The sequence below is a fragment of the Oreochromis niloticus genome, linkage group LG13 (genome assembly GCF_001858045.2).
Source record: "Oreochromis niloticus isolate F11D_XX linkage group LG13, O_niloticus_UMD_NMBU, whole genome shotgun sequence".
NCBI lineage: Eukaryota > Metazoa > Chordata > Actinopteri > Cichliformes > Cichlidae > Oreochromis > Oreochromis niloticus.
In genome coordinates, this window is record NC_031978.2 from 23,944,683 (window position 1) to 23,959,825 (window position 15,143).

The 15,143-nt window shown below is 44.3% G+C and overlaps 1 protein-coding gene across 5 annotated transcripts in view; it reads right to left on the reverse strand.

Annotated features, from left to right (window-relative positions):
• Positions 1-2,798: 2,798 nt before the first annotated feature.
• LOC100695374 (signal-induced proliferation-associated 1-like protein 2) overlaps positions 2,799-15,143 on the reverse strand; it is an 82,086-nt gene continuing 69,741 nt past the window's right edge. For 2 of the 5 annotated variants that reach the window (XM_025897394.1, XM_025897392.1), the window contains 6 exons: positions 12,245-12,383; positions 9,003-9,222; positions 7,561-7,692; positions 5,290-5,407; positions 5,083-5,158; positions 4,488-4,634 (listed from right to left, as the gene is read on the reverse strand). In XM_025897394.1, coding sequence (XP_025753179.1) covers positions 4,488-4,634; positions 5,083-5,158; positions 5,290-5,407; positions 7,561-7,692; positions 9,003-9,222; positions 12,245-12,383 — 832 coding nt within the window. Of the gene's footprint in view, positions 4,635-5,082; positions 5,159-5,289; positions 5,408-7,560; positions 7,693-9,002; positions 9,223-12,244; positions 12,384-14,516; positions 14,571-15,143 lie in introns of all 5 variants that reach the window. The other 3 variants (XM_019366744.2, XM_005473919.4, XM_025897393.1) reach the window with 3 other exon arrangements.

Below are 15,143 nucleotides of genomic sequence, written 5' to 3' on the forward strand. Positions count from 1 at the left end.
TCTAAGATCTGAACAGTTTCCTGTTCCTCAAAGGGCGATTGGAGTTAGTCCAATCAGCTGTTGAATACACTCACCTTGAGTTAAGCGTGTACATGAGAAAGAAAGCCATTATCAATGGAGGCCTGATACCATGATTCACCATGGCAACTGGTTTAAAAAATAAATACATACCTTAAATACCTTCATTTTAATCCAGTGGGCTGAGGACTGTGTGTCAGTGTGTCTATGATATTTTTAATTAGCTTGGGCCACTCTGATGTCATCATAGATAAAATAAAAGTTTGATATTAAATGCTTGATTATTTTAAACAGTCTTTAAAACAAGAGTATCCCAAAGCAGGGCTCGTTCTAAGCCTGCTATGGTAGGATGTGCAGCTAGAAAGGAGAAAGAAGCTAAAATAAACACAAGTTATGGTACCCACTGGTAACCTCCAGGTTGCCTCTTTAGGTCCCTGCGCAGGTGCCGGATTCTTGTCTCTCAGCGACGACCATTTATGTACGCAACAAACAAACATAAACATAAATAAAAACCCAACCCAACCAGAGCCTATGAATGGGTAATGACACAATAATGAACTAATATTCAGGAGGTAATTTGTTCTAATCCCTTTGCAGCAGCTGCATGTCGACTGCTGACGAACAGCTACTGCAGGGATGAAGATGGCTCTCACACACAGAGGCAGACTCACTCCAAACCCCCGAAAATGGTCCAACTTACTTGTGCGTCAGCTATAAACACTTTATTTAATTTCTTTCAGCCATTTAGAAAAGAATCAAGTAAGTGACTGTAATCCCTCTCTCTTCCCCCCCTTTTGGTCAACAATGCCAAATTACAAAAATCAGTAACGATCAGTCGTTACATTAAATGTGTTCTCTCAACCAAGTGAGAATTAGAGAGAGAATTAAGATACAAAGCACAAAAGCTGCTACAATGGGTAAACTGGATTTAACATAGTGACTCATCTACACAAAAGGAGGTACGTACATTTAGCTGCACTTTTTTAAATTGTTGTTGTTGTGGTTTTTTAAGCAACTGGTTAAATTATGCAAGTTACTTGCGGGGTTCATCAGTGCGTGGGAAACAACTGAACAATTTGAGAATAAATGTTCTCAACATAAATATGTATGCTTATAGATAAATCATAATAAAAATAATCACAGGATTTCATCATCTACAAGAAATGATAACATGAAACGATTCAGAGAAACCTGACAATTTCTGACACAGAGCACAATAGCCAATAGTGAATGGCCATGATCTTCGCAACAAAAGAGACCCAATTGTTAAGTAGAATTTTGTGCACTGACTCAGGAATATTTCACAGTTGGCTCTGTTGTAAAGAACAATACAAATACAAACATGATCCAGCATTCAGACCAGAGCAGTCAGTGGTGTGGACCCGTCAGCCACCACAAACATTTGGCTCATTAAGAAAAAAAAAAGTACATCAAATAAGAAAAAAAAATACATCCTGAGCTGCTGAAACCACTTTTTCCAAGCAAGAAATACAGAAACATTTTTACTTTTCAACATACAAAATGTGTGTCTTCAGTTCCTAAACTCTTATTTAGTGTTGCTAAAAATAGGTGATTCAACACAGCTATTACTTACATGCAGCACACATGTAAATAATGATTTTCATGATCTGAACATATATCCACATAGAGAGCTTTGTACATAATTTAATACTATACTAAGTATGTGTTAACATTATGACAGTCTGGGAGTGGATGTCCCAGCAAATTCATCCCAAGGACCATGCTATGCTCAAAGAAACTGTAAAAACCCAAGAGCTATATCTCAGACGCTACAGGCCTCAGTTAGCATGTTAAATCTTAAAGTTCATGACAATCCATTTAAAAAAAAAAAAAATAAAAAAATGACTGAACAAGTACAGCTTGTTTTGAAGGTTTTTCCAAGAGAAAGCTTCTTCCAACTAAAAAGGACATGACAACACAGTTTAGGTTTGCAAAAGTACATCTGAATAAGCTACAAGCTTTCTGGAAAAATGACCTTTGGACAGACGAGACCAAACTAGAGATGTCTGCACCACGTTTGGGAAAAACCAAACGCAGCATATCAGTAAAAACACCTCATACCAACTGTCAAGCATGCTGGTAGAAAGATGATGATTTGGACTCAGTTTGCAGCCACAGGACCGATGCACATTACAATCATTGAGTCGACCACAAACTCCTCTATATACCAAATTATTCTATAAAAGGTGAGGCCATCTCTCTGACAGCTAAAGACTGGCTGAAACAGGACAATGATCGCAAGCACACCACTAAAGGTACATGAGAGTGGCTAAAAAAAAAGAAAAAAATCAAGGCGTTGCATGGCCTAGTCGAAGTCCAAACAGAGCCTGACTGAAATGCTGTGGTGGGACTTTAAGAGAGCTGTGCAAACATGACTGCCTGGAAACCTCTGAACTGAAGCGGCTTCCATCAGTCATACAGACGAGCATACAGAATGAGCACTTCAAGTTGTTGCTGCTAAAGGTGCTTCTACAAACTACTGAGTCATGCAGTGTGCTTAGCTTTTCACAGGACTGCAGAGAGTCGTGTGAAAACGTCCTTTGACTGTAAATAAGGTGGCATGTATCTTCTCATCTAACCCCTGGCAAGAGGCTGGATAAGTTTCTCTTATTTCCTGAAACCATTTCTTTGAAACAGACTTCAAACAGCAGCAGCAGTGAACCAGACTGAAGCAACTGATGTCAGGCTACCTGTGAAATTTCAAATCGCTGCTTTGGTACCGAGGCCGGAAGAACAAATACTGACGAAGCACAGAAGACTTATTTTTACAACTACATTTATTTAAAAAAAACAAACAAAAAAAGCGCCCAATGTCTCACCAGGGATGAGACAGTTCATGGAGAGAGACAGTTTTTAAAAGCATACAAACCAGCAAACTGTTAATCTAGCAGCATCCAAATGTTGGAATCTCCAAAATCATCATTTATATATTTAAATATATAGTTTTGTTGTTGTTTTTCTTTTTTTTTTGCCCCGGCAAGCTACACACTTTACAACATACACAGAGCTTCATCTCTCCTTAGTGGAGACAAAACAAAACAAAACAAATACCCTTAATAAAATAAACAACTTTAGGTTAAATAAGCTTAAATAATAGTGTTAAATACAAGACACTTCTGTGGCAGGTATGTACAGAAAATAAACACATTTGGCATTGTAAGTGTGGTTCACTGGCGCTTGCTCTAATGCTCTAGAAACCACTGCATAAGAACACATTTTCCTGTGATAAACTACACACACACATAACCTCTCTCTCTCTCTCGCACACACATACACACACGCAATTTATTTTTCTATCAGTGAGCCACAGACAAGGCGTGTGTTTACAAAAAGAGAACTAAAAGCAAAGAGAAACAATCCACCGACAACCAAGAGTTTAGGCACAGTCTCTTCCTTGTTTCATAAATACACGTCAAATACAACTGCGACTCGACAGGAACTCTTCACGCGTGTGGTAACTTCTTTTAAAAAACAAAAAATTTAAAAAACAAAACACAGTTTTGTAACTACCACTTTGTTATTGCTAGGACATTGTGACAGTGAATGGAAACTAGTGACAAATGTGCGTAGGGAAAAGCACCTTTAAAACATCAAAATTACTGCCATGTGACCCTACATTACAACACAGAGGAAAGGAAAATGTGGAATTCATCAGAAACAAAACAAAAACAAAGAAAAAAAAAGTCTGACAAACAGCAAACCTCAAAACTTTTGCGACTTTGGAAGCCAGAAAGCAGGAGAAAAAAGAAAGTAAAGATCTCAGTTGAGCTACATTCATTTCCCCCCCCCCCGCCGTACGTTTCAAGAGCGCCACATGTGGATTCCTCTTGGTGCAAGCAGACAGTAAGTACCACTTCATTATGTCCAGTACATTCCTCCCCTCCTCCCTCTCGCCTCGCCCCTCTATACTTTCTTGTGTCCGTGACGGCCGGCACAGAAACAGCTGTGTGACAGTGTGTGCAGTATGATACAGTACAGCTGAGTATACAGTACAGTAGACCGATGCGACATACGTAGGTAGATTATATGTTCACTACAGTAAATGAGCTTTACATTCCTCTACTGTAAGAAGATCCCGTGGACAGGCGGGGCCCTGGGTTGTCTTTCTTGATTCCTCTTTAGTGCTGGAGATGGAGGTGGGGGTGGGGTTTCCCCAAGAGCCTCGTTCACCAGTTAAATCAGACACGACCCTGCGCTTCAGACAGAAGACGATCCCAAAAGTAAAAGTCCAGATCGGGGTTTCAGGTATCTCACCCAGGACTGCACGATAGTCTCCTAAGCATGGGGTTGTTTGAAAGTGTCTTGATTACTCTTGGGGGCTGGTAATGGTTTGTTTTATAGTTTGTTTGCCTGTGGATCATCTGGGAGTCTTAAGTAGGAGTAGAGTGGGTGCCCGTGAGGAATAAAGGCCATCATGCTTTCTCTCTCCCTCCCTCTCTCTCTCTGTCTTAGGGTTTCTTGTCGATGGTGTGAAAGAACCACTCTGTGAACTTCCTGAGCTGCGCCGCTGCGGTCTGGCTCTCCTCCTGCAGTCGCATGTTGTCCTGTCTCAGGTGCTGCACCTCCTCCTGTAGCATCGCCTTATCCTCTTTCTCCTGAAAACAGGGCACACACACACACACACACACACACACGCACACGCAATCAACGCGAGGCACATGAGGCAAAAAATAAATGGATACAAAGGAGGCTGATAAAAGCCCCGCTATTACAAGAACATCCGTCTTTCGTCAGCGTGGTGTAAATGGGAGGCATTAACATGGCAAAGCAGCCTTTCCTCTGTTCTGATAAAAGCGCATTTCCTCTCTCCATTTTAAGCACATTAGTGTAGGTGGGGAAACGTTGGGCTGGGACACAATAAGGAAAGGAAGCGGGATATTGAATTAAGTGGATGAGTTTGTATTACACAGACCTCGGGGCACGCATTACTCAATGTCTGTTCATCTGAGCTGTGGGACACCGACATGCGTCGTTTGCTAATGTGCGAAAGGAGCGCAGCAAGGTGACAAAAACATAATCGACAAAAGGATGACGCGGACTCACCTTTCTGAGGTCGTGCTGCAGCTGCCTCAGGATCACCTCTAACTGGTTGACTTTGCCAGTGAGTGTGGAGGGGGAGCTGTTTGCGGGGTAACACAGAAGAGGACGGTGCCAAGAGTCATTTATTTACACGAAATGAAACAATAATGACAGTTTAGCTAACAGTCAATATTCACTTAGTTCTTGTGTGTGTGTGTCAGTGAAGCTTACTCTGCTTCCAGCGCCGCTCCTTCCGCCTCCACCACCCGTCTGGTCAGCTCTCTCGAGATCTGCAGAGCCTCGACCCGCTGCATGTCGGTCATGGTGCAGAAGGACGCCACGCGCTGGTCTGGGAAAAGAACAGGTGAAGTAATGGGTCATAATCTGCCTTTGAAATCAAAAACAGGAAATTTGTTAAACTAAAACAGAACAGATAAACACACTCGCACATGCATTCCCAAGTGGATGGGGCGATTCATTCATGGCTTGTATGAATGGATGGCTCTGGTTTAGTGCTCTTGCAAAAGCAGTCCTGCCTTGCTGAGAGATCTATAACCGGACAGCAGGGAACAAGGTAGTAAACAGAGCATTTCTAGACTACTACAGATAAAGTCAGTCCCTGGGGTGTTGCTCCAGTGCCCTCACCCCTCCAAGTTTCCTCTGACAGCTGTTTGGCTCATAATGGGCTAGATCCCAGGGAGCTGTAAGACACCAGTCATGCTTGTTTTACCATATCAGGCCCTTAAGCTTTGTCAAAGCTCCATGGAAAACCCAAACTTGGCATGTTACCCTTGGGGACTGCTCAGTTTTAATGCCTAATACTCGTTTCTTTAGAAACCTCTTTCTCAAGCCCTTGGTCTGAGGCTAAAGATGGGGGGGGTTGTGCATATTCATAGAAAAAGATTAAGGAAACCCTTCCATTAATTTAGCCCTCAAATGAAAGCTAATCCACTCGAAGACAAAAGCTGGCCGAGCCCGAAGTTGGTTTTTCAGATGAGGCAGGGACGGGAGAGCAAGTCTTCATTTGCATATGAATGAACATCTTCCTTCATATTCGATGGCTGCATCAGAAAGATTAAAGACTTCTAGGAAAAGCGGAGACAAGTGCAGAAAAGCAGCTTGCCGTTTTTGCGTGACCCGGGGTTCATACTTACTGGACAGAAAGACAGATTACAGAGAAGAGAATCTATGCGAGTGCACACTGCATGCGAGAGCATTCAGCGACTGCACCAACATGCTTTGTTGTTCAAAACTACAAAAAAAGCCAGTTTTCAATTCAATCTGCTGCTTCTTGCAAAAGTCAAAGAGAGCACAGTAGTTTTTGTTTTTTCAGTTTGTTTGTTTTTTTTAAATAGTGCAAGCCAATCCAAACTGTCTTTTTGCATCATAAAAATGAGCCGTCTCTCAGGATCCACATGACTAAGGGTTATGAACGCCGTGAATGCTTTGCATCTAAGCCAGCCTCTTTCCCTACTGGCTCTAAACAAAGCTGGTTAAACATAGCTGGCACAATGGCAGCCCGGAGCCACTTTCTGCTCGGCAACAAGGCCCCTAGTTTACACAGCGTTTTTCTGGGCCAGCCCGGCTGCCGTGACAACTGCCTTGCCGCTGCCACTCAGACTCTGCATCAACTCTGCTGATTCGTCTCTCGTTAAATGACAAGACTGCGGGCCGTGCGGCAAGAAATGCATCAAAGGAGAATCTCCACAAAAGACTTCATTAATTATGACAAACAAATGATTACATGCTATGTTGCCTGCTCACTGGTCCAGGGTCAAATGGAGTTCAAGTGGAAAAAAAGAAAAAAAATACTCATGGCATGTGCGCAGGTCTGTGATGAATGGGAAATACACCAGCATGAGACTGGTCCAAAAAAGGTATTTAAATTAGAAAAGAGATTATGATGCAAATGAGTGGCTTAAATGTACGATTGAGGGGGGGAAAAAAAATAATCAGCTTTCAGTTTTTGACAGGAAGACAACCTATAAGTCTACATGAAAGCTTCATATCTAAATCTCTTGTCCCAGAGCTGAATACCAACAAACCCCCCGAAATGGGAAAGTCTGTTTCTTTCAGGAGATCACATTCGGACCTGGTGGTCAAGAGGGGAGCATAAATTATCCCAAACTTAACAAACGAAACCTTAACCATAACAGAAAAGCAGCAACACTCTGAAAACCCGAATGATGACTTGCTGGCTTTATGGTGGGAAGATTAGCTCCATGTCAGTGCTGAGAAATGATGGCTTTGTTCTTAATAGGAAATTGCAAAGGGGCCCGGGGCAGAGGTGCAAAAAGCAGGAGGATTCCCAAAAGTAACCTCCGGAAGCACTTAGGAGCAACTAGAAGAAAACACACAGCTCACACAAATCTGCACATTCAAGCAAGCGGGCACTTGCAGATTACAAAACACACAGTCACACACGCTAAGCAGCCAGGAGGAGGGGGTGGGGAGTAGAAGTGGATTACACAAGGTGCCAGCAGCTTCAGCCAGGCTGGTTACCTTCGAAGGCTCGTGCTGCATCAACCAGGTGAGACCAGTCCAGCCCAGAGGCAGTGTCAGGGAGGGGCATGAGGCCCGGGTCGCTGAACTTGGACCTGTCCGCCAAGGAGCCGTCAGAGAACCAAAACTCATCTGCAGAGACAGGCAGGCACGCCGATCAGTGTCTAGGCCTGGCCTGAGTTTAGGGCTAATCGTCGAGTCACCCATCAGTTTGCATCAGACAAAAGGGGTTAGGGGAAAGGAATGGGGAGGGGGGCGTGAGGGGGGGGAAGCCAGAGAGACAATTTGAAGTGGGATGGCTTTTGTCTAGCCTAACTCCTGCCAAACACCTAATCTATATTCGCTCATCTAGCGAAATCCTCCAGCAGGTTGGGAACCTTTTGAAAAGCCAAGTTCTGGATTTGTGTAACAGCATGATAGGCAAGAGTCACATTAAAACCACCTTCTCTGTGTGGCACTCGCAAGTCGCTGTCTGAGGGGCGATAAACGACTTGTCTAAGTGAATGTCTTCATGTTTCAATCAATAACTCCTTTCCCTCCCCTCTGTCCCTCCTGCCCCCCCCCCTCCCAGCCCTGAAAGACAGAGAATGCAATAAACAAGCTCCCACTCTGCAGAGAGGCATTTAGAAAAGCATGAGTGGAGAAGCAGAGAAGAGACACAGAGAGCTTGAGGTGACGCTGACACTCTCCTTTCAATTTACCCAGCGTCTTGGAGCTTGAGTAATTCACTGTTTACCAAATTGGGGCTGCTTCAGTACGGGAAAGGGAGAGCCTGTGCTCTCAACTACCCTTCAAAACAATCAGGAATCCATCAGACTGACAGGCAGAAGAGGCCGAAGAGAAAAAAAAAAAATCTTTCCAAAAGCCATTTTCTATCTAAGGACAGCAGCGGGAGACGGAAAAGGGATGGTACGAAAATGAGACAGGAGGGACAGAGAGGGGTGGCTGGCAGGGACTGATGAGTGAATGAAACATTATGTATGACAGACATTGTGACATTCCTCATGGAAAAATAGGCATGTTCATGTCAGAGATCCTAAAGCAGCAGGCAGGACGTATCACACCTCTCATCGCTAATACATATTCAGTGGATGCTGGGAGAACAGTGGAGCAGGGAATATTAGCCAGCAGTGACAGGTGTCTGCTTAATGCAGACGGAGCGGCAGGTCCCTTGCAAGTAGCAAGCAGCCTCACCCATTTCCAATTAGATGGCTATATTGAGGAGTGCTGCTGGAGTGTGTACCAGTTGTGCTTATGATATCAGCAAGGACTGAAGTGGCTCTTTGAACGAGTCTCGATATCCTGGCTCTTATCCGGTGCCAGAGAAGAGGATTGATAATCCAGCAGCGTCATTGAGAAAAGTGTATATTAGCCTTCCTGCCTTCTGTTTGTGTGTTTTTTCACCGAGCCGGCCCGTCGAGCGTTTCGCTGCCTGTACTTACTCCGCAGGTTGGACGCGCCCTGGTTGTGGATCATGCGAGGCGGCAGCGTGCTGTGGTAAGGTGGGGTGGTGCTGAATAGGATGTCGTTAGGCATGGCTTGGTCCAGCATGGAGCTGTGCGAGCTGGCGTACGACGAGCCTTTCCGGTTACTGCACACGCTCTCGTCGGACAGCGTTCGGTACAGCGAGCGTCTGGGGGACAAGCTGTCCGCTGCTGACACCTGAGAAGATGAGAACAATTTGTCAACCATTACTCATAACAAAGAAAACAATCCTAGATGCACATTCCCCATGCTCTGCCTTTCCTCCGCACAGGAGGCATACACGATTGGGCAACTGGGTGGGCTAAACGGGGAACATCCGGGGGAGAGGTGTCAGGAATCATTTACAGTCTATGCGTTCAGGAAAATGCAGATGGATTGAGCACAGCTGGAGAGCGTCTGGAAGACGGGGAATAACAGGGCTGGAGGAGGTGGTGACAGAAGCCTGTGGCAACAAGTAGTCGCTGAGTTTAATGCTAAAGCAGAGTGCAGGTTTCACAAAGCGAGACGGAAAGGAAAAAAATATGAGGCGACAGTGGAGAAGTCTTTAGGATGGTGAGGAGGATACAGACAACTGGGTGAACTAACCAGTGTCGTATACATGTGTGAGGCTGACATCTGGACAATTACAAGGATAATTGTGGGTAATTTAACTTAAACAAAAAAGCAAGTATAAAACAATATTCTGCCTCGTGTTCGTCTACACATCTGAAGTTTGCCTGCCTTCCAGTATTTTGGTATAATAGTGCAATTAGAGAGCTCATATGGCAGAGACAAGTAGAGGCCAAATCAGAAAGATTCATGCTGCGATCAAAGAGTGCATAAGGTCAGAATAAACAATTAAAAAAAGCTGTTAGGGCTTGAGAAGTAGCATCACCCTGAGGGGATGTCTTTTGGAGAGAAAATTACATGGGATATCACTGCAAAGACACCACTGTGTTACAGCTGGCCACAGTTTTGACAGAGCATCTCCTCTTTAAACCCAGAAAACCACAAAGCCAGATCCCATCCGTTATGTTGCTGTTCAGCTAACATAAATGCAGCAGCAGCGACATCAAAAGTAGCCACAAATGATATGCGGAGCATTTGGCCAGATGGGTAAACGTCTTCCCTTGCTTCTCAGCTGTAACCTACACTAGACTAGTAAACCCGCAAAGCCAACACCCAGCCATCTCCATTTCAAAGACAAATCCCACGGTGAGAATTTAACAAACATCTTGTCTGTCTTTAAAGTGAGAAATATATACAGGAATTCAAAGCAACGTACATCTACTGCCTCTAAAGACCACCTCAGAGGCTTTAGCTTGACAAGGTTGTCTCTTATTGCAAGTTTTCCCACCCAACTTTACAAGATTAGACTCCCAAGGCTCTCGCTCATCAAAACAACTTTAAAACAGGATTTGCTGATCCTATATAAAGCATAAGAGCGCAGATTTAGAGCACCCATAAATGGAGTCACGGCAAATGAAAGCAATTCCAATTGGGCTTAATGTTTTTCTTTATAAAGCCATCTATTTATTACATCAAAACAAGCTCTCTGAACACATCCTGGCACTGGTTAACTGTACCTGCTGTGCACATTTGGAGAAAATACTGTATTAATAAAACCTGCAAGATTATTGACTATTATAGTATGCCTAAATCCACCTCAGCTGGCAACAGTCTCAGCCTGCTTTAGGGCTGTACGGGCTTTGAATTCTTTTGTAGAGCAGCAACACTCTTATCAGTCAAAGCAGCAGTGGCACATCCACCTAGATTTTCCTGATTTTCCCGACTTTTTTTTCCTTCGCTGCCCGCACCGAACAAAGACCCAATGACGTGCCACTCGGGAGGATGTGTTGGACAACCACCTATTCAGATCGTTTTTCTTTCTTTCCCACAGGAGGTTCAAAAGAGGAACACTGTGGGCAAATAAGCTGTGAACAGCCTTTCCTTTACGTCAGCCACACAATGGTCTGCCTGTCCATAGAAGGTCGTCCCAGCGGACACTGTGGCTGGCAAGGGAAATCTGTCTGCACCTGCTCAGCCACACAAAGAAAGGCCACGGGCGAGTACCGGAAATGACACATGCGTTAATTAAACATAATCTATAGTAAAGGTTAACTTGGAAATTAATCAGGTCAGACTGTTTTATATAAGAATTAGAAATAAACCAACCGTGCACCATATAATTACTGTGATTTGATGTCTTTATGTGCCAGCTGATGACTGAAAACATGCAGAGAAGCTGCTCCCAGAAAAGAACAGTATGTGTTTATTGGGAACATATGTGTCTATGCTTTGGAGTGCCTGGCCCCGTGCCCTCCCAGATTGCTGTTCCACGCACTACATTATCACACCGAATCTGACAGGAGAGTGTGACAACAGAGGTCCTGCTGCTCGGTGAATATGACAATCAGTGCACCTTTGTACTGGTTACTGAGCTTTCTTTATTCGTGGGAAGCAAAATTACATCAATATCACGTGTATCCAAACAAGCTCGACACGCATGCTTTCATTTGAGACAGGTGCTGACGCTGCCTAGTTGTCTTGCAAGCGCCAGATTTTGTAAACCGTAAGCTCGATGGTTGGAGGCAAGACAAACGAATCAGTGGACTGCTGCTTCGTGTTAGGGACGAGGCCTGTCTGTGCCAGAGGACATGCCCGTCTTCTCCAGGGAACTGAAGTGCATTTGTATTAGAATTGAGCAGCGTCCAAAAATAACCCATTTGTACATCTCCAGAGTCCCTTCCTGGTAGATAATGGATGGGGGGGATGGTGCAGGGAACTCGAGATGCAATTAATAGAGACTGCAGGACCCAGACACATCAAACATCGATGCGCTCTCTGGAACTTCCTGCCTTTAATCCATGACATCCCGACTGAGTAAACTCAGCCCCTTGTTAGAAATTAAATTAACCAAACACTGTGCCAGTCAGTGGTGACTGAAAGGGTCCTGTGTCCAGAGAGAAGGAGAGAGAGAGGGAGGAATCCTATCAGCAGTGCCAGCAGATGTTTGTCCTGCTTTCACTGGATTCCCAGCAAGAGATTTTCAAGTCTGGTTCTGCGCTGCATTTATTCAAAAGGAGGAAATCGTCTGAGGTTTTTGTAGATACATCGTGTCAGTATAATAACAGAATTGTGAAGTGACATTTATTTGCATATGACACAGGACATCATAATAATGATACATTAGAGGTTAGGGTTTCATCAATGCCCTCACCTTGCGACTCCTGTCTTCTCCTGGTGGGCTGTCGGGCAGCATCATTTTAACGTATTCCTCTTTCGAGAGTCTCTGCAGAGATTTTCCATCCCGCTCAGTGGCCTGGAGCCGGCACGCGGCCTCTTGTGCGTACAACTGCCTGTAGATGACACAGAGGGCAAAGAAGAGCATGGCTCATCACTAGGGTCACACAAAATACATCCCAAGGGGGGCAACGTTGGAGCCATCACAGCTTGGGTTCAGAGGTAATCCCGGCTACTTAGAGAACAGGGACAGGGATCCATCTTATCATGCCAACATCAGGTGCTTCCCTGCTCCATGCTAGTCAGGTGAATGCAGGATAACGGGGATGGAAAAGGACCAAGGGAGGGAACTTATATCCAAATCTTACCCTGTTCCACATCACTGTGCCAAAACCATGATTACACAGGCTGCAAATAAAATCCAGCCAAGCACTGTGAGAGGTAGAAGGGAAAACAAGGGTTTGGGACAGAAATGACTTCCAGAAACAAGTGGAAAGCACCGACTAAAGGAGTGTTCACAACAACAACAACAACAGAGGGAGACATGAGAGCTGTTAGACAGGGCTGGAGAAGGACCCACAAGAGGTGACATGTTTTGTTGGCAGTGTGGTTGTCAGCAGGGTTTTGTCTGAGAACATTTAAATGATTCTGAGGGTGTGGAGAGTTTACGGGGGAGGTTACAGGGCACGGAAGATGTGCCCGACCAGGCTGGGGAAGTCATGTGGCTGAGAGACCTCTGCTTTAAGTGAGCAGCCTGAGCTTGACACACTGAGTGCTGTTGGCAGGCTGTTAGATGGCCGCAGGGAGATTCGCTAGATGGTTAGACGATGGGACAGCCTAGTTATGACGGCTACCTCCAGACACTGTTGCTGAGAGCTGCACTGTATTAAGCTTTTGGCAACATGGAGAACAGTTCCTAAATATATGTACCGTGTTTGCTCTATTCTGTTTGCCAGAAAAATAAGTGCAGTTAACTGAATTTTGTACACTCGTTGTTTGATGCCAAAAACTGCAGCAAAAAGTCCTCTGTTTTCCCACTCTACCTTGACCTGTCCATTTTCGCCCAAAGTAAATGAGCCATAATTATGAGAAAACTGGAACAACATTAAAGCTCTCATCTTTGGAGTTAAATATTACTCTGCTGTTCACTGGCATCTGTTAAATACCTACAGTGTATAATTAACTTCTTAAGGAGCGGTGAAAAAGAAAGAAAGTACGTTTTCATCCACCTGTTTTTAATACAAAGTCTGAGAGCTTGTGAAAAAGATGATAAAATTATTTTAGACTTAGCCCAGTTAGAAACAGCAGAGAGATCCAAAAGAGAAGGACGTATAAGTGTTGATCCCTGCTTTTGTTTCTCCTATCATGGACAAGCCATAGATGCAGCAGTGCACAAGGTTTTTTGGGTTTTTTGGGGCTAAAGACTAACAGTAGAGAAACATTTTAAGGACCACACACATAATAATATAACCACTCATCCAACCATCCAATTCATTGTCTGTCATGCCAATGTGAGGTTGTCATGGGGTGAGATAAAGGGTACACACCCTGGGCAGAGCGCTAGTCTGTCGCTGTGCTAACAGAGAGAATGACAATGATTTATGCTCATTTTTACACCTACAGCTATTTAAGAGTTTGCACTGGATTTGAATGCAGGGCCTCATTCTTGATGTGAGGTGACGCTGCTAACCGCCACACCACCATGCCTTCCAGTTTCCCGACTATCTGGACTGGCTCAAATATTTCTCCACGCTCATAAGTTAGCCGGCTAATATGCCGAGCTAAAATGTAGCAGAAATGGTTCATAGCACTCAGAGAGAAGCAAATAGTTTAATTGCACATAGAAAAGTGTTTCTATTGGGCTTCAGATAATGTGAGGTGGAGTGATAGCTATATTATGCATGTATAAAGCTGGGAATACACTGTCCCAGACGAAACATAACCAAAGGGAAGCAATTGTGATGATAGCTTTGGTTGTGGTTATTAAAATTAAACTTCTAATAGAGATTTAAGCAGAGAGACTGAGAAGATACTAGATGGACAGTACACAGCAGTATGAATCTATAGTGGAAATGTCACAGTCACTCATGCACAGCTGGTTGCTGTCCACTTTGAGCACGGTCCACAAGGCAGAACCAGCACTTGACACCTGCATGAGGAGGAGTGGGGGTACAAAGAGGGCGGGGCAGTGCGCGGGGTAAGCAGGCGGTGTCAGATCAGGACCACAGGGTTCACTCTTAACTGTGTACCTTGAACGCTCAGACAGCATTGTGAGAAGGAAGGTTAACAAGCTTTCCGCTCCTCTGAAACAAGAAGCAGAAGCAAGAAAGAAAGAGCCCACGGTTAGAAGCACTGTTACACATCCAGGCTTACACACAGTGTTAGAACAAATGAGAAAACTTTTTAGAATGGGGGGAAAGAGAAACTTCATTATGTTAGGACAATATCTGTGAGTAATATTAGGCCATTTATCACGAGGCGCTGTTATGTAAGATGAAATAAAACGGTAGGAATATATAAACAAACAATGGGGTGGGTAACTGAATTACGGAGCTTTTTCATAAGTTGGCAGAAGATGACTTCAGTGCATGCGATCAATCACACAACCGTAAGTAGCAAATTTCACAGCCTAAATGAAATTACTTGGGAGCTGGAGCACGGGGTTCCTTCCAGGGCAAAATCTCACACTCTCTCTTCCAAAACACTCCCCGCTCGCAAGCATCCTCCAAATCAGTGCACACACACACAGCTACACTCACACCGTAAAAGCTGTTTCGCTTTCACCATCAATGGCTCTGTTCTCTACAGCAAAACCATTTAATCACCCGACAGATACAGTCAGTCATCACTGCTCATATAGACTGAGGATTGCATAC